At 45.9% G+C, this 27,826-nt stretch overlaps 2 protein-coding genes across 7 annotated transcripts in view; both read right to left on the reverse strand.

Moving 5' to 3' along the window:
* Window positions 1–4,909: 4,909 nt before the first annotated feature.
* LOC130381623 (NACHT, LRR and PYD domains-containing protein 12-like) overlaps window positions 4,910–27,826 on the reverse strand; it is a 75,696-nt gene continuing 52,779 nt past the window's right edge. For 2 of the 6 annotated variants that reach the window (XM_056589304.1, XM_056589306.1), the window contains exons 11-16: window positions 9,119–9,292; window positions 8,039–8,212; window positions 6,789–6,962; window positions 6,422–6,595; window positions 6,182–6,228; window positions 4,986–5,601 (exon numbers count right to left, since the gene is read on the reverse strand). In XM_056589304.1, coding sequence (XP_056445279.1) covers window positions 5,042–5,601; window positions 6,182–6,228; window positions 6,422–6,595; window positions 6,789–6,962; window positions 8,039–8,212; window positions 9,119–9,292 — 1,303 coding nt within the window. In that variant the 3' untranslated portion in view covers window positions 4,986–5,041. Of the gene's footprint in view, window positions 5,602–6,181; window positions 6,229–6,421; window positions 6,596–6,788; window positions 6,963–8,038; window positions 8,213–9,118; window positions 9,293–27,826 lie in introns of all 6 variants that reach the window. The other 4 variants (XM_056589309.1, XM_056589305.1, XM_056589307.1 and 1 more) reach the window with 4 other exon arrangements.
* Window positions 9,830–20,316, reverse strand: LOC130381629 (protein NLRC3-like). The gene is made up of 6 exons (XM_056589324.1): window positions 20,043–20,316; window positions 17,952–18,110; window positions 17,761–17,877; window positions 14,076–14,145; window positions 13,665–13,890; window positions 9,830–12,141 (listed from the first exon to the last, which is right to left on the reverse strand). The coding sequence occupies exons 2-6, from the start codon at window positions 18,095–18,097 to the stop codon at window positions 10,532–10,534; spliced, it is 2,169 nt and encodes a 722-aa protein (XP_056445299.1). The 5' UTR covers window positions 18,098–18,110; window positions 20,043–20,316; the 3' UTR covers window positions 9,830–10,531.

Below are 27,826 nucleotides of genomic sequence, written 5' to 3' on the forward strand. Positions count from 1 at the left end.
GTTAAATTATCCCTTTCCCCTTTCCCCTCATTGGGTTAACATTGACTGATTAAAATAATAAAACAAACAACAAATAAAAACAAAAAAAGAAAGGCGTGGACTGACTAATTTCGAAATGCTAATTCAAAACCCCTGCTTTTAAGATTGATGGTTGACCGCTGTGCCGTGAAGACTACAGGTATTCATAATCATAACATCCCAACATATCACTTTGGTTTGTTAAGTTGAAGCATGCAGCAATTCACCATCACCGACCAACACTTCATCTAAAATGCGGATGCTGCCTTCGACTGTTGAACAATCTAGTGCCACTCTGCCAGTGTCACGCCGACCCAAACCTGTCATGTTGCAGAGCCCGCTGGAGGAAAACACTTTGGGGGTTCTGGAAGGAGCACAAGCGTTCGTCACGCCACATTCTGCTGCCTAGAAACGGTTGATCATTTGTAATTGAATTTTGGACGGACTGCGTGATGAGGAATGGCATGTGATGTCACGTGGTGTTGCTCTATCGACGGGAAAGTTGTAATTGATGGGCACTGTGCAGTCTGTGAGTATGTGCCATAATATAAATGACCGTGGAATGATGAAGAGGTATGCTCCCGGTGGATGTCAGAAATTCATTTTTTGTTGATTATTTTTCTTGCATAGCATTTTGATCCCTCACAGCATGGTTCAGTTGTGGGGTCTTTCCCTGGAACCGTTGAAAAATGATTTTATATCAAATAAAATATGCCATATATAACAAATACCAACACACTTAGTTATAAAACGTATAATAATATAGGCTACCAGATTAATTTGAGACTAGTGTGGCACATTTTAATTCTCATTCCACGAGAAACCGTTTAATCTTGTTCCTTTTGAAATACGGTCCCAGGTCTTTCAAAGTCAGGAGTCTGCACCACAGACTCAAGACTCACCTGTTCAGAGTTCATCCGGACTCTGCACCAGAGACTCGACTCACCTGTTCAGAGTTCACCTGGACTCTGCACCACAGACTCAAGACTCACCTGTTCAGAGTTCACCCGGACTCTGCACCAGAGACTCAAGACTCACCTGTTCAGAGTTCACCTGGACTCTGCACCAGAGACTCAAGACTCACCTGTTCAGAGTTCACCTGGACTCTGCACCAGAGACTCAAGACTCACCTGTTCAGAGTTCACCTGGACTCTGCATAGCCTCCCCCTCCCACCCCTCTTACGCACTTATCGTATGTTGTACGTCCTGGCACTTAAGAATAACTTAGCATTGTGTAGCATCTTCTCCTAGATATCTCTGTTGTATACGGGGGATGGGTTAACCTAGTGATTGTCAGTGCTCGTCACTTGGTTCTATGAACATCCATAGTGTACAGACAGAGATATATGGTTGTTTCTCTTTCTCCTGACTAATGGACGTATTGTAAGTCTCTCTGGATCAAAGCGTCTGATAACCGAGGTGAACGGAGACTCCACTGTTGTGTTGTGACGAGTTGGAGGAAATGTCTCCAGAGGACTGAGCTCATGGTCCTCCAGGCCACCAGTGAGAGGAACGGACTGAAGACTGGGTCCAGGTCAGGGGGCAGGACCCCTCAGAGACCTGGGACTGAAGACTGGGTCCAGGTCAGGGTCCAGGACCCCTCAGAGACCCGGGACTGAAGACTGGGTCCAGGTCAGGGGGCAGGACCCCTCAGAGACCCGGGACTGAAGACTGGGTCCAGGTCAGGGGGCAGGACCCCTCAGAGACCCGGGACTGAAGACTGGGTCCAGGTCAGGGGGCAGGACCCCTCAGAGACCTGGGACTGAAGACTGGGTCCAGGTCAGGGGGCAGGACCCCTCAGAGACCTGGGACTGAAGACTGGGTCCAGGTCAGGGGGCAGGACCCCTCAGAGACCTGGGACTGAAGACTGGGTCCAGGTCAGGGGGCAGGACCCCTCAGAGACCTGGGACTGAAGACTGGGTCCAGGTCAGGGTCCAGGACCCCTCAGAGACCTGGGACTGAAGACTGGGTCCAGGTCAGGGGGCAGGACCCCTCAGAGACCTGGGAATGAAGACTGGGTCCAGGTCAGGGGGCAGGACCCCTCAGAGACCTGGGACTGAAGACTGGGTCCAGGTCAGGGTCCAGGACCCCTCAGAGACCTGGGACTGAAGACTGGGTCCAGGTCAGGGAGCAGGACCCCTCAGAGACCTGGGACTGAAGACTGGGTCCAGGTCAGGGAGCAGGACCCCTCAGAGACCTGGGACTGAAGACTGGGTGCAGGTCAGGACCCCTCAGAGACCTGGGACTGGGTCCAGGTCAGGGTCCAGGACCCCTCAGAGACCTGGGACTGAAGACTGGGTCCAGGTCAGGGTCCAGGACCCCTCAGAGACCTTCTAGGACCCCAGGGCCTGGAAGGACATTCCAGGTGTGCTGCTCAGACAACAGAAAGCTCTGGAGAAACATCTGCTACGCTTGGAGGAATTCAAGTGAAGAAACGGGAAGAATCATGGACTGAACAGAGAACATTCGGTAGATCCACTGAGTTGATTATCACCATTTTTTTATTTCATTGAATGGATTACATTTATTTCAATCATATGTTGTGGCAATTCCTTTACCAGATATTGCGTCCAAGGCAGATGAGATTTCCAAACGCAAAAAGCACACAATACATGGACAATTATGGTCATATATGTTTGTAATAATAGTATAAACAACGATACATCGCAACATGCATCGCATGCATCGCAACAAACGATAGAATAGGCATACAAAGCAATAATCTGAGGCCACAGATGGGAGTTCGCCCTGCGTCTCTCTAAAGGTTTGCAAGGAGAAGCCCACTGCACAGCTAAAGGCAGGAGTTCTACACTTCTGTCGGGTTTCTGAGGGCAGAGGTCCCCCAATAAACCAAAAGCCTTTGTTAACCAGATGGTAATCTATTGATGGAAGCTCCTCAGGATGTCATAAAGGGTGCCTTATGGACAGTGTTGTGCCTGAACGCGTTCATTGAACGATAGTTCATGAACTCGTTCATATTTTCGGCGAACGTGAACTGAAACTACGGTATTGCTGCCTGATGAACGTTACTGTGAACTCGTTCATTCTGGTGTCTGTGAACGAGACGCTCACTCGGTTTAACTTCGTTCAATTAGGGGGTTATTTGTTTATCAACGCGGCGGATGCGCGCGCAGAATGAGAACATTTGTTTGACAGGTTGCCATGGTTATCTCTGTGTGGTTAATTTGCAGTTGCGGTGTTGTCAGCTTATTGTTACATTAAACTGTAATCAGAAAATGCGGTTATATGCTATAGACCCTATAGTGTCTGTGGTGTAAAGGCTGGGACGAATTAAAAATTATAAATATGTACACTTTATGTTGAAACAAATGGCGCGGTGATTAGTCTTCAAAACGAGATCTGTTAAATTGTGAAAAATGAATCAAACTGTAATCAGACAACACGGTTATATGCTATAGACCCTAGAGTATCTGTCGTATAAAGGCTGAGACGAATTTCGAATTCTAAATATGTACAATCCAGAACGTTAGCTCTCTGGCTCGATCAGCGGACTAGAATACCTCCTAGAATCATTGCTTGTTGGCCTAACCCTAACCCTTACAAAATGCGCTAAATGTGCAATAAAACACGATAGAAACTGTATTTCGCTACGATGCTTGATTCAACCACTCTATTTCATCCTAGACAAACCACGAAGTGGGCTCAATGTTCAAAATACCGGAAAAAAAAAATAGCTCACAGCAGTGTTGTTTTTGGCAGGCATTTTAGATTTAGTTTTAGTCTTAGTCTTTTTGACGAAATGCTTCTTAGTTTTAGTCCCATTTTAGTCATTTCTATCTTTGAAAGCTTTAGTCTAGTTTTAGTCTGACGAAAACTCAAAAGGTTTTAGTCTAGTTTTAGTCCGACGAAAACTCGTCGGACTGTCGCACTCGTCGCACACGGCACACTCGTGTGTGCCGTGTGCGTGCAGGCGCAGCTGCGCGCGAGCGAGGCTTTTAGTGTGTGATGGGGGCGTGACTGTTAGGACAAGCAGCTGGCTCCATTTCTCCATTTCTTTTCCGCATATTATAGTTGGCGGGAAAAAAGCATGTTTTGAAACTTTGTTCGTCCACTCACTAACAATTTAGTCTCGTCTAGTTCTCGTCTGACGAAAATGTCTACATTTTTCGTCACATTTTAGTCTTTATATGGCTTTGGTGACGTTCGTCTTAGTCTCATTTTCGTCATGGAAAAAAGGGGTCTGACGACGTCATTTTCGTTTTCGTCTTGCCTGACGAAAACAACACTGGCTCACAGCAACACATTGAAAAAAATAACTGAACTGTTTAACTGAACTAGTTCATTTTTAAAGTTTGTGAACTGAACTTTGAACTAGTTCACGTAGAAAGTGAACTTCCCAACACTGCTTATGGAACCCTTTGCCTCTTGACGCTCCCCAGGGGGTCAAGAAAACAGGCCCAAACCAACAAAAGGCAGCACGGGAACGGAACGTGAAAACAGACATATCTCACACGAAACACAAAGGTTTACATTTTAGACGGCCCTGAAGAAGAGCAGGGTGGCAAGACCATACACTAATAAACAAAGCCTAAGTTCATCAAGAGTACGTGTACATTTTCAATCACACGTATCAATAAAAAACAAACAAGAAAAAAAAATAATAATGAAAAGAAAAGCATGAGAAATCATTAAACAAAAACAATGCTCAAATTATTTCACAAAGAAGAAAAATCATATTACATATAATTGAGATATTAATGATCGCTAGCATTATGAATATAATGAATGAATATATAAAAAGCAAGTTAGCATGATAGTTACGCGTTAATGCAAATTTATTTTGCATTAACAAAATAGAGAGAGAGAGAGAGAGAGAGAGAGAGACAGAGAGAGAGAGAGAGAGACCGAGAGAGAGAGAGAGAGAGACAGAGAGAGAGACAGAGAGAGAGACAGAGAGAGAGAGAGAGAGAGAGAGAGAGAGAGAGAGAGAGAGAGAGAGAGAGAGAGAGAGAGAGACAGAGAGAGAGAGAGAGAGAGAGAGAGAGAGAGAGAGAGAGAGAGACTACAACTTACACAGAGACACTGAGGAACCCCTCCCACTCCCACAGAACCCAAACCCAGGGAGGAGGTCCTCCTGGGTGAAGGAGGACCAGAAGGTGTGGAGGTGTGTCAGTGTGTCTGAGGACCCTCCTTCACCCTCCTCCACGCTGTAGAAGGACAGAGAGCCAGCAGGCCGGTCCAGATACACTCCTACTCTGGTGGAGCCATCGGTGGGGAGGGCTATCTGTGTACCGTTGTACCGGGCAATGTAACCACCATACATCTGATAACAATAAAGACTCCAGGACTTGTTGTTCCCTCCAAGCCTGCTGTCACCACCCCCTCCTCTCCTTGTGCTTCCTCTGTATGTCACTCCTATCACAACATCTCCTTTCCACTCTACCTCCCAGTAACAGCGGCCAGTCAGAGCCTCTCTACCCAACACCTGGGGCCAGGAGTCAAATCTGTCTGGGTGATCCGGATACGACTGGTCCTCTCCAACCCACGTCACCTTCCTGTTGTCCTCAGACAGAGAGAGTCGTCTGTGGGCCGTGTTGGGGTCCAGTGTGAGGTCACAGGCATCTGAGGGAGAACCAGACATGATGAGCTGCTGAACCGCTCTTCATCCTCATCATCATCATCATCACTAGAACTCTTCTCTTGCATTGTTCTTCTTCCTGCTTCACGTTCATCTACTCTACAAACCTTAACATAGAAAGAAACATCTTACATAGCTACTATATTGGACTAGCGTTCTATAGCTTTAGAAATAGTAGTCCATATTGTTTATGACATAATTTAAGTTCAACACAAATGTAAATCCTTTGTGTGTGTGAATGGCTTTCACAGTCAAAACATAAACTGAATCTACTCCCGTAATATTTACACTCTGGCTCCTCTGGAATATCTCAGCTATAGTCAACATACTTTTCAAGATATTAGACTTTGACTTTTGGCTGGAAACTAACTGTTAGTATAGACATGCACACATACGTACACACACCTACACAAACATACTAGACATACATAAACACAGGGAAATATCACTACACATACGTATACAGAAATCCTCATGTGAATGAGCGGATGTCACCTCCTGCTGTGTGGATGGACTTTACATCTCAAGTGAGTGTGTGATGTTAGGAATCAAACAGACACTTACATCTCTGAGGTGCTGGTTTCAGCCTCCACACTCCACCCTGCTCCACACTGGGGGGAAATCAAAAGCAATTTTTACATTGCCCAATATGACCGTCTTATGCACACCTTGTTCTCGGCATGGGCCGCGCGTTTACACTGCCCGACATAAATTGCCTGCTTGAGCTAGCACCCCAATTTACCCTCCCGGACCCTACAAACATTGGCGGTTTCAATCTGATGTAAATGAGTATCCTCTCTATACCTGAGAGTGTCCAGTCTCCAGCGTGGATCCTCCAGTACAGCAGAGGGCAGTGCAGCTCCAGAGTCTCCTGGGTGATTGTAGCTCAGGTCCAGCTCTCTCAGATGGGAGGGGTTGGAGCTCAGAGCTGAGGCCAGAGAAGCACAGCCTTCCTGTGTGACCAGGCAGCCAGACAAGCTACACACACACACACACACACACACACACACACACACACACACACACACACACACACACACACACACACACACACACACACACACACACACACACACACACACGTGAGAACTATAACTGGAGGTAAATCTCTTCAATGTCCTCTGATGTAGAACTTGTGGTGTAACTGTTTGAGATATTGAGTAAAACTGACCTGAGAGTTTCCAGTGTACAATGTGGACTCCCCAGTCCAGCAGAGAGCAGCTTCACTCCTGAATCCTGCAGATCATTTCTACTCAGGTCCAGCTCTCTCAGACTAGAGGACTTGGAGCTGAGAACTGAGGCCAGAGCTTCACAGCATCTCTCTGACAGATGACAGCCCTTCAGCCTTCACACACAATAAAGCCAACATGTTAAGAACTATAATGACTGTTGTACTGTATTTAAAATTTGTTATTAGACATGTTTTATTAGTTGAACTAAATGTCAGTACATTAGATCTGCAATATATTACTTATTTAGAAGTCAAATAACAAACTCCTGAAAATGCCCCTAAAAAGAGTCAGTTCTAAGAAAAATCTGTTATTAAACTTGACTAAACACGTCTGAAGTACTGTCTGACCACATGATTATGAGTAAAATAGAATGTAATAAAACATACATCTTATACCATCATTAACAAACTGAATCCAACATACAGGTTTGACTATCATAGCAACACAAATAGAGTGAGATTGAGGTCTTGTGTTTGATAAGATGAGTGGTAATGGCGCTGCGATGCACGCAGACTGCCAAGGTTTAGTTCAGTGCTGAGTTAAAGCACGGCTGTATTGTGGCACCGGTGTGATCACTCAATTGGGAAACTTGACCCACTTAGGTTCCCATGAAGGCACTCTGCTTTAATCAGAAAACTAAAATAGTGGTTTGTACTTTGTGCAAAGTTTCATTGAAATGTCACCGCAGCACTTGCGCTATTCAAGAGCATGTAAAGAAATGCACTATTCTGGAAGACCCAGAGAAGAAGATAAATCCTAATTGGATCATATTATCCAATCAGCAGCTGGTTATTATTAGTAGGTATTTGATTGAGGAGGAGGGAGATGAATAGTTGGTTGGTTAGGAAAGATGTTGAGTCGCTGGCGGTAAAAACAGAAAAATACCCTGTATGCAATCAAAACATTAACAGCTTATTTAAAGTGAGTGAATCTGGTCATATGAATGGAAACAGATGGATGGTACGTGATCAAGGACATTCTCACGTCTAATAAAGGGCTGCGACCACATTTGTTAGGGTGCCACCAAATTACAAAGTAATTGGCAGCAGTAGAAAATGTGTCTTGAGCCCTGAGAGAACATATTCTACTTATTTATTTAGATCTGTGAACTTTCTGGAGGTAAATCTGTTCAATGTCCTCTGATGTAGAACTTGTGGTGTAACTGTTTGAGATATTGAGTAAAACTGACCTGAGAGTTTCCAGTGTACAGTGTGGACTCCCCAGTCCAGCAGAGAGCAGCTTCACTCCTGAATCCTGCAGATCATTTTTACTCAGGTCCAGCTCTCTCAGACTAGAGGAGTTGGAGCTGAGAACTGAGGCCAGAGCTTCACAGCATCTCTCTGACAGCTGACAGCGATTCAGCCTTCACACACAATAAAGCCAACATGTTAAGAACTGTAATGACTTTTGGACTGTATTTTAAATTTGTTATTAGACATGTTTTATTAGTTGAACTAAATGTCAGCACATTAGATCTTCAATATATTACTTATTTAGAAGTCAAATAACTGAAACTCCTGAAAATGCCCCTAAAAAGAGTCAGTTCTAAGAAAAATCTGTTATTAAACTTGACTAAACACGTCTGAAGTACTGTCTGACCACATGATTATGAGTAAAATAGAATGTAATAAAACATACATCTTATACCATCATTAACAAACTGAATCCAACATACAGGTTTGACTATCATAGCAACACAAATAGAGTGAGATGGAGGTCTTGTGTTTGATAAGATGAGTGGTAATGGCGCTGCGATGCACGCAGACTGCCAAGGTTTAGTTCAGTGCTGAGTTAAAGCGCGGCTGTATTGCGGCCGGTGTGATCGCTCTATTGGGAAACACGACCCACTTAAGTTCCCATGAAGACACTCTGCTTAGATCAGAAAACTAAAATAGTGGTTTGTACTTTGTGCAAAGTTTCATTAAAATGTCACATCAGCACTAGCGTTATTCAAGAGCATGTGAAGAAATGCACTATTCTGGATGACCCAGAGAAGATAATGAATCCTAATTGGAGTATATTATCAAATCAGCCGCCGGTTATTATTAGTAGGTATTTGATTGAGGAGGAGGAGGATGAAGAGTTGGTTGGTGAGGAAGGAGATGTCGAGGCGCTGGCAATAGAAATTGAAAGAGTGGCCCTATGCAATGAAAATTGAGAGGACATATTCTACTTATTCATTTAGACCTATTAGACCCCGGTAAATCTGTCTAATGTCCTTTGATGTGGATCTTGTGGTGTAACTGTTTGACCATTGAGTCAAACTGACCTGAGCGTTTCCAGTGTACAGTGTGGACTCCCCAGTCCAGTAGAGAGTAGCTTCACTCCTGAATCCTTCAGATCGTTGTTACTCAGGTCCAGCTCTCTCAGACTAGAGGAGTTGGAGCTGAGAACTGAGGCCAGAACTTCACAGCATCTCTTGGACAGATGACAGTCAATCAGCCTTTACAAACAATAAACACAACATGTTAGGATCTGTGATTAAAATAAGCATCTTTTACCTTCTCGTTATGAAGGAATTGTATTCATCTTTTATTAAAAAAAGTTTACTTATATTTATAACAAGAGATATTTAAAGGTCAATTATCTAATGGGTGTACAATGTTAAATTGTGGTATTAGTGTTTAATTTCTTTTATATTCTAGTACCGGTATTATTTATATTGTGTTGTGTATTGTGATACATATTATAAGTGGACCTACAGAAATGTTTTTCTATGTTATTATAACTTTTATATTCTAACATCAGGTGTATTGTGTTGTGTATTGTAGTACATGTTATGCGTGAACCTACAGAGATCTTTTGGAGACTTTGATCACTGGCAGCAGCCTCAGAAGACCCTCCTCTGAAGCAGAGTATTTCTTCAGGTCAAACACGTCCAGCTCCTCTTCTGATGACAGTAAGATGAAGACCAAAGCTGACCACTGAGCAGGAGAGAGAGATTCTCTGGAGAAACTTCCTGATGTCAGGGACTGTTGGATCTCCTCCACTAGAGAACGGTCGTTCAGCTCATTCAGACAGTGGAACAGATTGATGCTTCTCTCTGGAGAGAGGTCTCCACTGTCGTGGCAATTTCTGTATCAGATATTGCGTCTAAGCAGATGAGATATTTAGATGCAAAAAGCACACAATACTGTTGACAATTAGTGGTTATATATATTTGTATTAAAAGTACGAACAAAGATACATCACAACATGCATCAACAAACAACATAACAGGCATACATTACAATAATCTGGGGCCCCAGATGGGAGCTTCTCTTTGCGTGTTACTTCATTCTCTGAAGGTACGCTCAGACAAGTCCACCGAGTCTTCCAATCGATGAGTTCTTATTCGTTTGGGTTTATTAGGGGGTGGTCCCCCAATACCAAAAGCCTTTGTGTACCAGATGGTTATCTTTACAACTGCAGCTGTGGGGAATGCCATTGGAGGGGGTAGCGGCCGTGTCATCTAAACCCCTGGCTTGGTTGACGCTAGCCAGGGGGTCGAGAAAACAGGCCCACACATCAGAGGATTGCATGGAGGGTGATTTACATGACAAGAAACATAGGAAAGGGCAGGCAATAAAAATGTTGCCTGCCCTTCACTCTACCCTTGACGGTTTACACTTTAAATGACCCAAAAGGAGCCCAGAAGGCAGACACTATATAAAATTACACAGAATAGCAACAAAACTTAAATTCATATAGACCAAAACAATACAACATGTAGATTTTCCATCACACCACCTATCTTGTATTTGATGTAAGACGCTATTTCCTTATTGGTCCATGAGCTACTAGCTATCAGTCTCAGCCGACTTGTTTTAATCAATCTGATCAGTGAGCTACTTCTTGTCTGTCCCAGCAGACTTCGTAAGATAATCTGATTGGTCTCCAGAGAGAGGCCCAGGAGGAAGCGGAGGAACAAGTCCAGGTGTCCGTTTTCACTCTGTAAGGCCTTGTTCACAGCACTCTGATAGAAGTGAAAGAGTTTATTTTTTCTAAAGGTCGTTGGTTCTTCTTTGAGCAGATTGACCCCAGTGTTGATGAAGGTCTGAAAGACATAAAGGGCAGCCAGAAACTCCTGGAGGCTCAGATGGACAAAGCAAAACACCTTGTCCTGGTACAGCCCACACTCCTCTTTAAAGATTTGGGTGAACACTCCTGAGTACACTGAGGCTGCTCTGATATCGATACCACACTCTGCCAGGTCTGACTCGTAGAAGATCAGGTTGCCGTTCTCCAGCTGGTTAAAAGCCAGTTTTCCCAGAGAAACAATGATCTCCCTGCTCTCTGAACTCCAGTCTTGTTCGGTTTCAGCCCTTCCATGGTACTTCCTGTCCCCCTGTATGGACTGAACCCTCAGGAAGTGGCTGTACATCTGAGTCACGGTCTTGGGCATCTCTTCTCCTATCTGGGATGTTTTGATGAAGTTCTCCAGAACTGTAGCAGTGATCCAACAGAAGACTGGGATGTGACACATGATCTGGAGGCTTCGTGATTTCTTGACGTGGGCGATGATTGTGTTGGCCAGTGTCTCTTCTTCGAATCTCTTCCTGAAGTACTCCTCCTTCTGTGGGTCAGTGAACCCTCTCACCTCTGTCACCATGTCAACACAATGAGCAGGGATCAGATTGGCTGCCGCAGGGCGTGTGGTTATCCAGATGCGAGCGGAGGGAAGCAGGTCGCCCCTGATGAGGTTTGTCAGCAGCACGTCCACCGAGGTGGACTTTGTGACATCAGTCCAGATCGGGTTGTTCTGGAAGTCCAGAGGAAGTCGACACTCATCCAGACCATCCAAGATGAAGACAACCTGGAACTGGTCGAATCTGCAGAATCCTGCTTCTTTGGTCTCAATAAAGAAGCGATGAAGCAGTTCGACAAAGCTGAACTCTTTCCCTTTCAGTAAATTCAGCTCTCTGAAAGTGAGGAGAAATATGAAGTGTATGTCGTGGTTGGCTTTTTCTTCAGCCCAGTCCAGAGTGAACTTCTGTGTTAAGACGGTTTTACCAATGCCGGCCACTCCAGTTGTCATTATTGTCCTGATTGGTTTATCTTTTCCAGGTAAGGGTTTAAAGATGTCCTCACATCTGATTGGTGTTTCCTCTATGGCTGGTTTCCTGTAAGCTGTTTCAATCAGTCTGACCTCATGGTCCTTGTTGGCCTCTCCACTGCCTCTCTGTGTGATGAAGAGCTCTGTGTAGAAGTCGTTCAGATCGGTTTGTTGTCCTGCTTTAGCGATTCCCTCAAACACACACCTGAACTTCTTCTTTAAATGAGACTTGTTGTTATGTTGGCACTTGTCAGATCCTAAATGAGAAAAAAACAGAAGACATAAGTTAGTAGATGGTGACATCAGTGGAACAGGTAAATATTTCCTGTTAAATAATCAACTTCATGATATTCAGTGGCGACCTGTGGTCGGAGTAGCTGGTCGTAAAAAAGACTGCATGTTACAGATTCAAAATGTTCAGGACTATTTCGATATTTGCACAGCAGTATGATTGGTCTTATGATAGTAATAATGATAGTGAATCAGTGTAAAGTGACTTGTTGTGCTGATATAACAAGACAGCGTTGCATCTCTCTCCACTGACCTATTCTGCTGTTGATCCGCAGTATAATGCTTAACATTCTTTAACCTGATAGACCCACAATAACCTTACATATCTGGACTAAACTATTTAACCTGATACCCCAACAATAACCCTACATATTTGGATCTAACCATTTAACCTGATACCCCCACAATAACCCTACATATTTGGATCAAACCAATTAACCTGAAACCCCCACAATAACCCTACATATCTGGACTAAACCATTTAACCTGATACCCCCACAATAACCCTACGTATCTGGATCAAACCATTTAACCTGATACCCCCACAATAACCCTAAATCTCTGGATCAAACCATTTAACCTGATACCCACACAATTACTCTACATATCTGGATCAAACCATTTATCCTTATACCCCCGAAAAAGCTCTATATATCTTGATCAAAGCATTTAACCTGAAAGTCTATTTCTACTATTTCAGACAAATAGACAGAGACTAAAGGCCGATTCATACTTCCGGGTCCGGACGAAATTCGTCCGTCCGTACCAAACGTTGTGTCCGGGACAACCCGTCATACCTCCGTCCGATTTCAGCGTTGTTATGGATGTTACACAATACATCCTCTAGAGGGCAGTGACTGTCATGTCACAAATTACCGGCAGCGACTATCGCAAAGATGATTTTACTTTGTGTCATCCGAAATCGGCCCAAAAAAATTCGCAAAAAGTGTAGGCCTACGCGGCGGTGGCATGTGACACCCCTCACCAACCCGCAGATTATCTCCTCAAATGTTGCGCCATTTTTACAAGTGACCACTCATTGCCAAAGCAGGTGAACAATCAAACAAAAAGGTCAGGTATATAGTATAATATAAGTAAATTTTTTTAAATACAATACATATCAGATATTATACTACTACTATTTTCGCGAATGGTTGGACTTCTGACTCTATACTGCCGCCTCGATTTCCGGTGGTATTGCTCTGTTTCTCCCGGAGTACTCCGGATTCGTAAGCTCAGATGCGACGGACCCTCTGACGGGCGAAACAACCTCCGGGACCGGACGAAACGGTCCGTATCCGTATTTACTGTAGGGTGTGAATGGGCCTTAAGTCTCTGTTATCCACACCAGTCTCTCTTTTTCAAAATAACAGTATATTCTGTTTCAAATGAAAGTTTCTTGCTGCTCTGTTTGCAAAATAAGAGTATCTTCTGTCTTCAAAGTCTATTTCTACTTTTTTGGAGTCTCTGTTTTCCACGAGTCTCTTACCGCCCCACAGTGTGTCAGCCAGTTCCTCCTGGTTCATTTCCATCAGGCAGAGCTTTGTGATGTCCACCACTCCCTCTATGGCGCGCCACCTCTGCTCCTTCTTCTTATCATCCACCTCTTCCTCCTCCCTCTGACCCTCTGAGCATTGTGGGTAATCTGGTGAGAGTCCCCTCCAGAGCTTCTTCAGCTCCTTGTCTAGAAAAGCGTGTGCGTTCTCCTCAGCCCTCTGGAACAGAACAAACATCAAGGAGAACTTTACTCTGAACTCCCTGAAGACATCAGAAGCATCTGTCCTGGATTCACGTCCCGCTGGTCTGAAGAGGGAAGCCTGGAGACTATTAGCTCAACAAGAGATTCTTTATAATGTTAATGTAGAGCTGGAGTCAAACATCTTGGTAGACATTTACACACCTTGATCAGCTCTGTTTGCTGCTGCTGCTGTACAGACTGAGCGCTGGTAACCTTTGAACTCTCCTGGGGTCTGCGGAAAACACACACACACACACACACACACACACACACACACACACACACACACACACACACACACACACACACACACACACACCGTACACAAACACACACACATTTTAACTTCTTTATTTATGTCCGCAATTCATAATAAATGTAAATAAGGCCATAAATGTTACAGATACAAAACATTGCTAAGGCATGATTCAGCAATGTGGGTCTGATTTCAGTTTATATGGTGTGGCAACCCCGGTCGTCTCTGGCTGGGATTCCTAATAAAGAACGCTAAAGCCCGGTGTCGAAACGAGGGTTTTATTTCAGGTCCGCTCAGGAAAATAAGGAAAATCAGAAAAAAACTAAGGCTACTTCCACTATGGGGAAACGAGGTGAGGGTTCTCCTGCCAGGTGCCATAGTAGACTTGGTGTCCGGCGCGAATGTTGTTCCCGGCGCTCTTCAGTTATTCCTACGGGAAAACATTCCACATGTTGCGACGATAAAGTATGTCGGCCTCGTCTGGTCGCGTGACTGTCTCGCCTACGCGTCTCCTCTCCTTTACTGCTGTGTGCTCGGCCTTCAATACCCCTCTGCAGCCGCCTTCCCCCAGGTGATCTCATCCCCCAGGTGATCTCATCCCCCAGGTGATCTCATCCCCCAGGTGATCTCATCCCCCAGGTGATCTCATACCCCAGGTGATCTCAATCTCAATTGTCTGTGCCTGCTTGATTGGTGGGCAGCTACAGCCGTGGTGAAGGGGATGTAACTCCCTAGGACTACTTGTCCGTAGAGAGGGCGCTGTTCAGGGCGTTGTCGAGTTTCCTCCAGGTCCACCGGCGCAGGGTTGCCACATATTCCCACCCTCAGCAGCAAGGGCGTCTGCATTGGGCCCGTCCTGGTCGATGGACCACCTGGAAGTGGTAGCCTTGTAGGGCCAGGAACTAGCACGTCACCCTGGCGTTGGTGTCTTTGGCCATCGCCATCCATTACAGGGGGGCGTGGTCGGTGATGAGGGTAAAGTGGTGTCCGAGGAGGTAATAACAGAGTTTCTCCAGGGTCCACTTGATCGCCAGCGCCTCCTTCTCTACAGTTGAGTACCCCCTCTTGCGCTGGTCAGGAGTTTCCGGCTGATGAAGGTTACTGGGTGCTCTTCTCCTGACCGGACCTGGGACAGAACAGCCCCCAGTCCCACCTCAGACGCGTCGGTCTGGACCACGAAGGGGAAATTAAAGTCAGGGATGATTAGCAGTGGCTCGGTGCATAGGGCTTGTCGTAGGCGCGAGAAGGCGTCCTCGATCTCGTCCGTCCAGGTCACTCGGTCGGGTAGAGCCCTCTGCGTTAGCTTGTGGAGGGGGCTGGCCAGTGTTGCGAAGCTGGGGATGAATCATTGGTAGTAGCCAACGAGTCCCAGAAAAGACTTCACTTGTTTCTTGGTTTGCGTCTGGGCCAGGTCCGGATGGTCTGTACCTTTCCGTTTTGGGGTTTTACACTGCCCCTCCCTACTCGATGGCCCAGATACGAGGCCTCTTCCAGGCCCAGATGGCACTTTTTTGGGTTGGCTGTGAGGCCGGCTGTTCGGAGCGCTCCCAAAACGGCTCAAAGGTGGTGCAGATGTAGGGCCCAGGTGCTGCTATGTATCACGATGTCATCGTTGTATGCGGCAGCGTACTCCCTGTGGGGCCGTAGGATCGAGTCCATCATCCTCTGGAAGGTCGCGGGTGCCCCATGCACCCCGAACGGAAGGACAGTATATTAGTAGAGACCGTCGGGTGTGGCGAACGCCATCTTCTCCCGGGCCCTCTGGGTGAGGGGGACCTGCCAATATCCCTTGGTAAGGTCAAGGATGGATATGAATCTGACTGGGCCCAGTCACTCTATCAATTTTTATCCACCCGGGGCGTGGGGTACGCGTCAAATGCTAACACTTCATTGAGTTTGCGGAAGTCCTTGCAGAACCTATAAGTCCCGTCTGGCTTGGGTACCAAAACAACTGGGCTGGACCAAGCGCTGTGGGACTCCTCGATGACCCCCATCTGCAGCATGCTGGCGACCTCTGCCCTGATGGCGGCGCGGCGTGCCACCGGGACGTGTGGAAGTAGCTGGTCCCAGTTTTTTCCGTCCACTTCCATCACTTTTTTCCACATGGTTTTTAAGGTCTGATTGAACCTCTCCACAAGACCGTCGGTCTGGGGATGGTAGACGGATGTCCGGGGGTGGCGGACCTGCAATATGCTGAGTAGGTCTTTTATTACTCTGGACATAAAACAGGTGCCTTGGTCTGTCAGAACCTCCCTTACTATCCCCACCCTGCTAAATAAAAGCATTGATTTCTTTGCCACGGCCTTGGCCGTGGCAGCGAGGAGAGGAACTGCCTCCGGGTAGCGCATTGCGTAGTCAACCATGACTAGTATGTTTCTGAAGCAATATGCATCTGTTTGCATTGACGGCGGCAATTCAGCGGCGGTGCGGGCTGAATTTAGGGTAGTTTGGTGGAATTCTCACTACTCCCATCTCAGCATGGACGCCATGCTGGACGCGTCTACACACGTCTATCACACACACACACACACACACACACACACACACACACACACACACACACACACACACACACACACACACACACACACACACACACACACACACCAAACCCCCCCCCCCACACACACACTCTATTATATTTCCCCTGTCACAGAGCTTGGATGACGGGTGTAGCGCTGTACACGAGAGCTCTATGTTCGTCAATCGACTAATCGCGTCTTAAAATCAAGATGGCGTCGAAGAGTGAACTACTGAAGGTATCGTTTGCATAAAATGTCCTTTTTAATAAACTATCTGTACACTTCCAAAGTTATCAATGCCTTGTTTTATATGTTAAGACCCTCATTATACTACGTAAGACGTGTGGGGCTACTTCTAGCCTTAACCAACTTGACTTGGCTGTGTGAAAACAATTATCGCCTTGGGGACATTAAAGAACTTAACTAACTAACTAACTAACTAACTAACTAACTAAGTAAGTGGTTTAAAATAGCGAATTATTTTTTACCACATGACATTCCATTAGCATTTCAATGTATAGCATTTTGGTAACTTAAAAATGTTTCGTATAGGCGATGTTTTCCTCCCCAATGAACTTTCGAACTGGTTAGCATACTAAACATATCCCAGATCCATTTTACACCGGATTTCCCCTTTAAGTGTCAAGGTTCACTGTCTACCTTTCGCCTTCCCAACGTGAACAACCTCTTTTGAGTCCAAACGCTTTGCCACAGTAGAGGCAGACATTGGCCCACGCACAGAGAGGGCGCGTCCTAGGGGCGGGGCTAACTGGACGGAACGGGTTCCTATTGGAGGAAATTAAACTAGCTCTCATTCTTGCTCAGAAAAAGCCTCCTCCTGGGGGAAATTGATCGATTATGATCTGATTACTGATCGGAGGGCCGGATCAAAATGATCCACGTCCCACCAGTTGATCAGCCCTGATGTATTGGCTGAATCCTCACCCTTTCTTGGAATGTTGGTGATTTCCATCTTTACAGTCAATCGAAAAAAAAATTGAAAAACAAGAACCAAGTTTTTGGAAGTTTAATGGAAGCTGTATCTTTATGATCTCTGATAAATCCTCACCTCTTTTCAATAGACTGATTTCCTCCTTTAAACCCAACAGGTAGATTCATAGAGTGGTCACTCTTCATGGAGACACAGCTGGGTCCAGGGGAGTCTGCTCTCTCCTGCTGGACTCTTCTAGAAAAACAAGAACCAGGATTAATGGACGTTTGATAGAAGCTGTATCTTTATGATCTCTGATAAATCCTCACCTCTTCTCAATAGACTGATTTCCATCTTTAAACCCAACAGGTAGATCCATAGAGTGGTCGCTCTTCATGGAGACACAGCTGGGTCCAGGGGAGTCGGCTCTCTGCTCCTCCTCTCCTGAACCCCCCTCCTCTCTCTCCTCATCCATAGTAGACTGATACCTGGACACAAACACAACTACATATTGTTTCTGTGGATTCTGGTTGAGTAGAACAGGAAATTACTGCAGAAAAGACTTCCTATCATCCTCCTGTCACCCTATCACTCTCTATGTCTCCACAGTCTATCACTCTCTATGTCTAGATCCACACTCCATCCCTCTCTATGTCTAGATCTACACACCCTATCACTCTCTATGTCTAGATCTACACACCCTATCACTCTCTATGTCTAGATCTACACACCCTATCACTCTCTAGATCTACACACCCTATCACTCTCTATGTCTAGATCTACACACCCTATCACTCTCTATGTCTAGATCCACACTCTATCACTCTCTATTGATTCGAAATCACAAATATTAATCATGTTCAATAGTTATGATCCGATGTCCTAGTGTGTGTGTGTGTGTGTGTGTGTGTGTGTGTGTGTGTGTGTGTGTGTGTGTGTGGGTGTGGGGGGGGGGGGGGGGGGGGGTATGTATGTCTGTCTGTCTGTCTGTCTATATGCTGTCTGTCTGCGAGCTGTCTATCTGCGGGCTGTCCGTCTGCCTGTCCCTATTCCATTGCACTGATCTTATTTGTGCTACTTTAATGTCTGAATAATTTCTCCACTGGTCACTTTGCTGTACCACAGATTCCATATAAATATTTTTTTTAGTTACAGCCGTGGGTAGGCTATATCCATTACGAACCCCACCCACACGCTATATTGCTGAAATAAAAAATCAGCCCATTTCTGTGCCGTTTAGTTTTCATCTAGAATTATAAGATTTCCTTATGGGCCTGTTTTATCATTAAGCAGATTCAGCCCACTGAGAGTAGGAGGCGAAGCCTGTCAGCAAAGTCGATGCCAACAGACAGTTACAATGTCAATCAATAGTAAAGTATATAATATGATGGTTGATTCTTTTATAATTAGTGAAACATTAAAATTCCGGCATTTGCACTAGTAAACCATACATCACCAACTGGGCAACTCTGTTATCAAAATCTGGCCCCAGTTCCCGAACGGAAGTAGAATCATTAGAGCGTCATGATGTGTTGTTCACGAGCACTTTCCGACGTCGCAAATTTTTTCCCCCATAATTTCCAGCGACATCAACGCACCATAAATGCCGGGCAGGCGTGTCATCTATGATGTATAAAGTGCTCTGATTGGCTAGGGTGTTGTGTGCCCACTTCCTGCTTCCTCGTATGTTTGATGGTACTGCCATCTTGTGGCTATCTACAGTTATTACAGCTTATATTGCTTGCTTCAAGTTCACATTAGTCTATCAATGAAATGGGCAGACTCTTGTTGTGACGTGATCTCGGAGGACTCCGGTAGCTTTACTTCCGCACAAAGCTCAGACCAAACAGAGTGTTCAAAGCTCTTTCCTCTGAGCTGAAGGTCCGAAACTCTGAACATCCCGGAGACTCAGAGCGTTTTGAAGACGGCATAATATTTGCTGATTTTGAGACGCAAATCAGCACATAAACTGTAACATCTGCAAAGAGCTACCAGGGAGTAGGAACAGACATATAAGCTGTAATAACCACACATAGCCAAAAGATGGTAGCGCCATTGTACGTCATATAGGCCGTGCCTACCCAGTATTTAACGGAGAACACGGATCAGACACTAGAGGCAGCTCATGTATTACATGAGAAACGCTCCAGGCAGGTCATCCAAGGTTGCCCAGCTAAGTATCGCTCCACGCGTGCCTATACAATTCACCTAATTTTGCTTCATAGAGATTAGACCAAAATTTTACCAAATAAAGTGAGATGAAGGCGATCCTGATTCGGTCACCTTTTCAAAAAGAACACAACAATTTACTTCACAATACCAGTTAACTAAAGTCAATGTAAACGCTAGTAAACTGGTTGTTCATTATTATATACCAATAGCCTAAAGACAATATTAACGGTAGTAAATTGTCGGCCTACCTTATCTCTTTTGCTCCGGGATAAAAATGCGGCCAGACGGTATACAGTTGAAAAAGTATAAATGCATGTGGAGAAACGGAGGTCAAAGTGTTTATAAAACAAGTTAATCAGTTGAAAGGTTTCAAAAGCGGAGAAAGAAAGGCTCCTCGCTGCAACAGACCATTCATATGAGGAAGGAACAGATTAGACGCAGACAGAATAGAAACGGTTGATAGCCTCACGCCTTGTTCAAACTAGTGTAAACAAGTTAAACTGGCTGTTCTACATAGTGTGAACAAGGGAGTGTTCTACCTACCTACGAACGACGAACAAACTACCTACGAACGAACCTTGAGCCCTATGGGCTCAAGGTTCGTTCATAGTAGCATGAGTTTCAAGTTTGCATGCCTTTATTTCTTTGATGCCTATCACCTAGGCCTACTATCCTTTTGCTTTTATTTATGAGAAGCACATACAGTACTGCCACTGTATGGCAGGCAGCACTTGCCTCATCTAGAGCTGGTTTACCAGGGCACAACTTTTAAAACTGAGCAAAGTTGATGCCAACAGACGGTTACAACGTCAATCAATAGTAAAGTATGTGATATGATGGTTGATTCTTTTATATTGAGTAAAATGTTGTTGCATGGAGCTCATCACACTATCAATAAGCTGTTATAACTTCATCAGTCAGCTGTTATCCTGCTCTAAACCATCACACTAACAATAACCTGTTATAACTTTATATCAGTCAGCTGTAATCCTGCTCTAAACCATCACACTGACAGGTTAGATCGATATTTAAATGTCCCATCACTAAATAAGGTATGTATTCTCTAACAGTCATCAGTGTGTTGGAAAGCTGAGGTTGAAATGACCACAGCTGGTGCAACAGGCTGACTTAATAATTATGTGTCCTATTTTATTAACATAACCTGGCCATATCCATGGTCTTAAACCAAACCTCTGTTTTAATTTCATGAGCACCAAAGCATTATAAAACAATATAATGTATTGTACAGGCAACACTTGGTATTTGGAGTTGCCTAGTAACGGGGACGCTGGCGAGTCTAACGCCGCTCTGTATGGCTTGTTTTTATTCAGTATTTCTTAATATTTTTCACGAATGCATTGAACATTTTATTGTTTTTTTTGTCTATAGTAGTTTAGCTAAGTTTACTAGTTATATATAGTCACTTTTCGCTATTGTAAGTGCGCCAGTTTTCTTCATTTTTTTTTCTTTTTCTTTACAACTTGACAGTTGGTGGACGCTGATGCCTTTTGGGGGTCATACCTATGTTCCCCGGGTCCTATGTTCCCCGCTCGGGGAACATAGGACCTGATCATGTTAAATTCTGGTTATTCCTGTTGATGTGAATGCAATGTCTTGACCTCAGGGGCAAACTCTAATCCACGAGAGAGCGTTCATAGTTTTTTACAGCCTTGAAACTCACAGAACCCCTGTCACTTGCTTTCAGGGAAATTGAAGCCTAGCCTTCAGAACCGCACAAACGCATCCACACACGCACGCACACACACACACACACACGCATGCACACGCGCACACACGCTTACACGATGTGTGGTCCTATTGTATTTCTACTGACTTGTAAACGTCAGTCCCAGTAGAGTCTGAAGACAAGCACGTGTTCTTCTTTTTTGTTGTCTGACTATTTGTGTGCTATGAGGAAGCAGTTGTCTCGATCCAACCCGACCGGTTCCAACATTGTTGACGTTAGTGTGTTGGATAAACAACGACAGCTGAGCTGCAATCTTCCTCCGACAGTGATTGTGATCGACTCCAGCCTGTAGCACAACTCATGTTTTCACCAATGTGGTTTTTCGGTCATCTAGTCAAATAGTTCATCTGTGTCACGCACTTCCTATAAAACGTGCACGTGGTGTTGTGCGCATATTTATGGTTGTCTGTTCTACGTGCTATTCATTGTCAATAGACGTTACATTCTTAGTGTACAGTTTAGTGGCAACGCCCCCTCGAGTGGCCACGTACAGAGAGAATTCATCAAGGAGCAGGTAGGGGTTGGACAGTACAGAGACTGGTCATTAAGGAGCAGGTAGGGGTTAGACAGAACAGAGACAGGTCATTAAGGAGCAGGTAGGGGTTAGACAGTACAGACACAGGTCATTAAGGAGCAGGTAGGGGTTAGACAGTACAGAGACAGGACATTAAGGAGCAGGTAGGGGTTAGACAGTACAGACACAGGTCATTAAGGAGCAGGTAGGGGTTAGACAGTACAGAGACAGGTCATTAAGGAGCAGGTAGGGGTCAGACAGTACAGAGACAGGTCATTAAGGAGCAGGTAGGGGTTAGACAGTACAGAGACAGGTCATTAAGGAGCAGGTAGGGGTTAGACAGTACAGAGACAGGTCATTAAGGAGCAGGTATGGGTTAGACAGTACAGAGAAAGGTCATTAAGTGCCAGGTAGGGGTTAGACAGTACAGAGACAGGTCATTAAGGAGCAGGTAGGGGTTAGACAGTACAGAGACAGGTCATTAAGGAGCAGGTAGGGGTTTAGACAGTACAGAGACAGGTCATTAAGGAGCAGGTAGGGGTTAGACAGTACAGAGACAGGACATTAAGGAGCAGGTAGGGGTTAGACAGTACAGAGACAGGTCATTAAGGAGCAGGTAGGGGTTAGACAGTACAGAGACAGGTCGTTAAGGAGCAGGTAGGGGTTAGACAGTACAGAGACAGGTCATTAAGGAGCAGGTAGGGGTTAGACAGTACAGACAGGTCATTAAGGAGCAGGTAGGGGTTAGACAGTACAGAGACAGGTCATTAAGGAGCAGGTAGGGGTTAGACAGTACAGACAGGTCATTAAGGAGCAGGTAGGGGTTAGACAGTACAGACAGGTCATTAAGGAGCAGGTAGGGGTTAGACAGTACAGACAGGTCATTAAGGAGCAGGTAGGGGTTAGACAGTACAGACAGGTCATTAAGGAGCAGGTAGGGGTTAGACAGTACAGACACAGGTCATTAAGGAGCAGGTAGGGGTTAGACAGTACAGAGACAGGTCATTAAGGAGCAGGTAGGGGTAAGACAGTACAGAGACAGGTCGTTAAGGAGCAGGTAGGGGTTAGACAGTACAGACAGGTCATTAAGGAGCAGGTAGGGGTTAGACAGTAGGCCGGTCATTCCGCTACTTAGCTAAGATGGCTGCCGTTGAGTGAGAAAAGCGTGGTTTGACCGTTTTGAGTACCCGATCCGGGTTCTTTAAGTAGACTTATTTTTGCCCTGATCATAATTGGAACACCCTACGTACTCAAACTAAGTATAGTAAGTACGGGAAGTGTGGATATTGGAACACACTACTGAACAGTAGGCAGGCTGGTCTGACCAGACCTGGACAGTAGACAGGCTGGTCTGGGTCCTGATGGTCCAGTAGGAGGTCCAGCTGCTGACTGGAGACTCCACCGTCGTGTGTGTGGTAATATCCTCCCTCCGCACACAGAAGGTTGTTGCATGTTAACCTGCTGTTGGTGAGTGGGTTAGAACGGCCCCCGCCCATCTCCAGGCGCTGCTCAGACCACACCCTCCAGCTCCATCACCCCGCTCACCGCCCTCAGCTGGACGTCTGCTACCGCCGTCGCTAAGGGCAACCAAAGGTCGACCATCAGAGTCCCCGCTCTTCTTTTTGGTACCGTTGGCACTGCAGTGGTGGAGCGAGCTCCCTGCCGACGTCAGGACTGCAGAGTCGCTCACCAGCCCCCGCTAGAGACTCAGGACTCACCTGTTCAGAGTTCACCTGGACTCTGCACCAGAGACTCGAGACTCACCTGTTCAGAGTTCACCTGGACTCTGCACCACAGACTCAGGACTCACCTGTTCAGAGTTCACCTGGACTCTGCACCACAGACTCAAGACTCACCTGTTCAGAGTTCACCCGGACTCTGCACCAGAGACTCAAGACTCACCTGTTCAGAGTTCACGTGGACTCTGCTCAGCCTCCCCCTCCCTCCCCTCTTACGCACTTATCGTATGTTGTACGTCCTGGCACTTAAGAATAACTTAGCATTGTGTAGCATCTTCTCCTAGATATCTCTGTTGTATACGGGGGATGGGTTAACCTAGTGATTGTCAGTGCTTGTCACTTGGTTCTATGAACATCCATAGTGTACAGACAGAGATATATGGTTGTTTCTCTTTCTCCTGACTAATGGACGTATTGTAAGTCTCTCTGGATCAAAGCGTCTGATAACCGAGGTGAACGGAGACTCCACTGTTGTGTTGTGACGAGTTGGAGGAAATGTCTCCAGAGGACTGAGCTCATGGTCCTCCAGGCCACCAGTGAGAGGAACGGACTGAAGACTGGGTCCAGGTCAGGGGGCAGGACCCCTCAGAGACCCGGGACTGAAGACTGGGTCCAGGTCAGGGGGCAGGACCCCTCAGAGACCCGGGACTGAAGACTGGGTCCAGGTCAGGGGGCAGGACCCCTTAGAGAGCTGGGACTGAAGACTGGGACCAGGTCAGGGGTCAGGACCCCTTAGGACCTGGGACTGAAGACTGGGACCAGGTCAGGGGTCAGGACCCCTCAGAGACCTGGGACTGAAGACTGGGTCCAGGTCAGGGGGCAGGACCCCTCAGAGACCTGGGACTGAAGACTGGGTCCAGGTCAGGACCCCTTAGAGAGCTGGGACTGAAGACTGGGTCCAGGTCAGGGGGCAGGACCCCTCAGAGACCTGGGACTGAAGACTGGGCCCAGGTCAGGGGGCAGGACCCCTCAGAGACCTGGGACTGAAGACTGGGTCCAGGTCAGGGTCCAGGACCCCTCAGAGACCTTCTAGGACCCCAGGGCCTGGAAGGACATTCCAGGTGTGCTGCTCAGACAACAGAAAGCTCTGGAGAAACATCTGCTAGGCTTGGAGGAATTCAAGTGAAGAAACCTGAACTATCATGGACTGAACAGAGAACATTCGGTAGATCCACTGAGTTGATTATCACCATTTTTTTATTTTATTGAATCGATTACATTTATTTCAATCATATGTTGTGGCAATTCCTTTACCAAATATTGCGTCCAAGGCGGATGAGATTTCCAAACGCAAAAAACACACAATACGTGGACAATTATGGTGATATATGTTTGTAATAATAGTCTAAACAACGATACATCGCAACATGCATCAACAAACGATAGAATAGGCATACAAAACAATAATCCGTGGCCTCAGATGGGAGTTCGCCCTGCGTCTCTCTAAAGGTTTGCAAGGAGAAGTCCGCTGCACGGCTAAAGGCAGGAGTTCTACACTTCTGTCGGGTTTCTGAGGGCAGAGGTCCCCCAATAAACCAAAAGCCTTTGTTAACCAGATGGTAATCTATTGATTGAAGCTCCTCAGGATGTCATAAAGGGTGCCTTATGGAACCCTTTGCCTCTCCACGCTCCCCAGGGGGTCAAGAAAACAGGCCCAAAGCAACAAAAGGCAGCACGGGAACGGAATGTGAAAACAGACATTCATCACACGAAACACAAAGGTTTACATTTTAGATGACCCTGAAGAAGAGCAGGGTGGCAAGACAATTCACGGAATAATAAACAAAGCCTAGGTGCATAAAGAACAACGTAACAACGTGTATTTTCAATCACACGTATCAATAAAAAACAAACAGATCAAAAAAAAAAAATGAAAAGGAAAGCACAAGAAATCATTAAACAAAAACGAAAATAAGAAAAATCATATTACATATAATTGATATATTATTGATAGCTATAATATAATGAATGAATATATAAAAAGCAAATTAACACGATAGTTACGCGTCAATGCAAATTAATTTTAACGCGATTAATACAGTTACGCATTAACACTCTTTTTTATTTATTTTTTTCACCCCTAACATACCTGTGTGTGCGCCCGCATGTGCATGTGTGTGTGTGTGTGTTTGTGTGTGTGTGTGTGTTCATATATGCGTTGTGTCAACCGGCATGGCGAGTGACCCGCCTCCTTCCAATCAGCAAACGAACCGGAGCCAAAACTGCACTTTTATTCCAACCAACCATAAAGTACTAAAATGACCCAAAACCTGGGAGGAATCGACGGTCTTATCCCTCCGGGTGGAATCCCGTCACCCCGGAGGACCGGTCTCTCCGCACGCGTCACCCTGGAGAGCCCTGAATGAGTGGAGAAGCAGGCTGTTTCAGGCCTGCTTCTCCACCTGCTCCTCAGGTGCTCTTCATCTAGTTCATTGGCACCGGCACCAATGCCCTCACTGGCGCCATCTGGTGGCAACGGGTGGTGACTGCCTCGACCACCTGCCCCCTGGGCTTCCAGGTGCGCTGTGCCGGAGCCGGGCTGCCACAGCGTGTGTATTGTTTGTGTGTGTTAATATATGCGTGTGTGTGTGTGTTTGCGCGCGTTAGTTTATGTGTGTGTTTTTGTGAGAGAGAGAGAGAGAGTGTGAGTGAGTGAGTGAGTGAGTGAGTGAGTGAGTGAGTGAGTGAGTGAGTGAGTGAGAGAGAGAGAGAGAGAGAGAGAGAGACTACAACTTACACAGAGACAACCCATCCCACTCCCCCAGATCCCAAACCCAGGGAGGAGGTCCTCCTGGGTGAAGGAGGACCAGAAGGTGTGGAGGTGTGTCAGTGTGTCTGAGGACCCTCCTGCACCTGGGGACACTCTGTAGAAGGACAGAGAGCCAGCTGGCCGGTTCAGATACACTCCTACTCTGGTGGAGCCAGCGGGGGGGAGAGGGAGGGCTGTCTCTGTACCGTTGTACCGGGCAGAGTAACGATCATCATAACAATCAAGACTCCAGGACTTGTTGTTCCCTCCAAGCCTGCAGTCATCACCCTCTCCTCTCCTTGTGATTCCTCTGTATGTCACTCCTATCTCTACCCGTCCTTCCCTCTCTACCTCCCAGTAACAGCGGCCAGTCAGAGCCTCTCTACCCAACACCTGCTCCCAGTAGTCAAATCTGTCTGGGTGATCCGGATACGACTGGTCCTCTCCAACCCACGTCACCTTCCTGTTGTCCTCAGGCAGAGAGAGGTGTCTGTGGGCCGTGTTGGGGTCCAGGGTGAGGTCACAGGCATCTGAGGGAGAACCAGACATGATGAGCTGCTGAACCGCTCTTCATCCTCATCATCATCATCACTAGAACTCTTCTCTTGCATTGTTCTTCTTCCTGCTTCACGTTCATCTACTCTACAAACCTTAACATAGAAAGAAACATCTTACATAGCTACTATATTGGACTAGCGTTCTATAGCTTTAGAAATAGTAGTCCATATTGTTTATGACATAATTTAAGTTCAACACAAATGTAAATCCTTTGTGTGTGTGAATGGCTTTCACAGTCAAAACATAAACTGAATCTACTCCCGTAATATTTACACTCTGGCTCCTCTGGAATATCTCAGCTATAGTCAACATACTTTTCAAGATATTAGACTTTGACTTTTGGCTGGAAACTAACTGTTGGTACCATAGACCTGGTTCATACATAGAGGCATAGACATGCACACATACGTACACACACCTACACAAACATACTAGACATACATAAACACAGGGAAACATCACTACACATACGTATACAGAAGTCCTCATGTGAATGAGCGGATGTCACCTCCTGCTGTGTGGATGGACTTTACATCTCAACAGTGGGTGTGTGATGTTAGGAATCAAACAGACACTTACATCTCTGAGGTGCTGGTTTCAGCCTCCACACTCCACCGTGCTCCACACTGGGGGGAAATCAAAAGCAATTTTTACATTGCCCAATATGACCGTCTTATGCACACCTTGTTCTCGGCATGGGCCGCACGTTTACACTGCCCGACGTA

This window comes from Gadus chalcogrammus, chromosome 4 (assembly GCF_026213295.1).
Source record: "Gadus chalcogrammus isolate NIFS_2021 chromosome 4, NIFS_Gcha_1.0, whole genome shotgun sequence".
Taxonomy (NCBI): Eukaryota; Metazoa; Chordata; class Actinopteri; order Gadiformes; family Gadidae; genus Gadus; species Gadus chalcogrammus.

Excerpts from the sequence above, each read along its gene's own strand:
- LOC130381629 (XM_056589324.1), bottom strand. The coding sequence starts at position 18,097 with ATGGATGAGGAGAGAGAGGAGGGGGGTTCAGGAGAGGAGGAGCAGAGA. Across the intron at positions 14,146-17,760 it reads AATCAGTCTATTGAAAAGAG|ACCCCAGGAGAGTTCAAAGG; the intron begins GTGAGGATTTAT and ends TGTTTTCCGCAG. Across the intron at positions 12,142-13,664 it reads GGCTGACACACTGTGGGGCG|GATCTGACAAGTGCCAACAT; the intron begins GTAAGAGACTCG and ends TTTCTCATTTAG.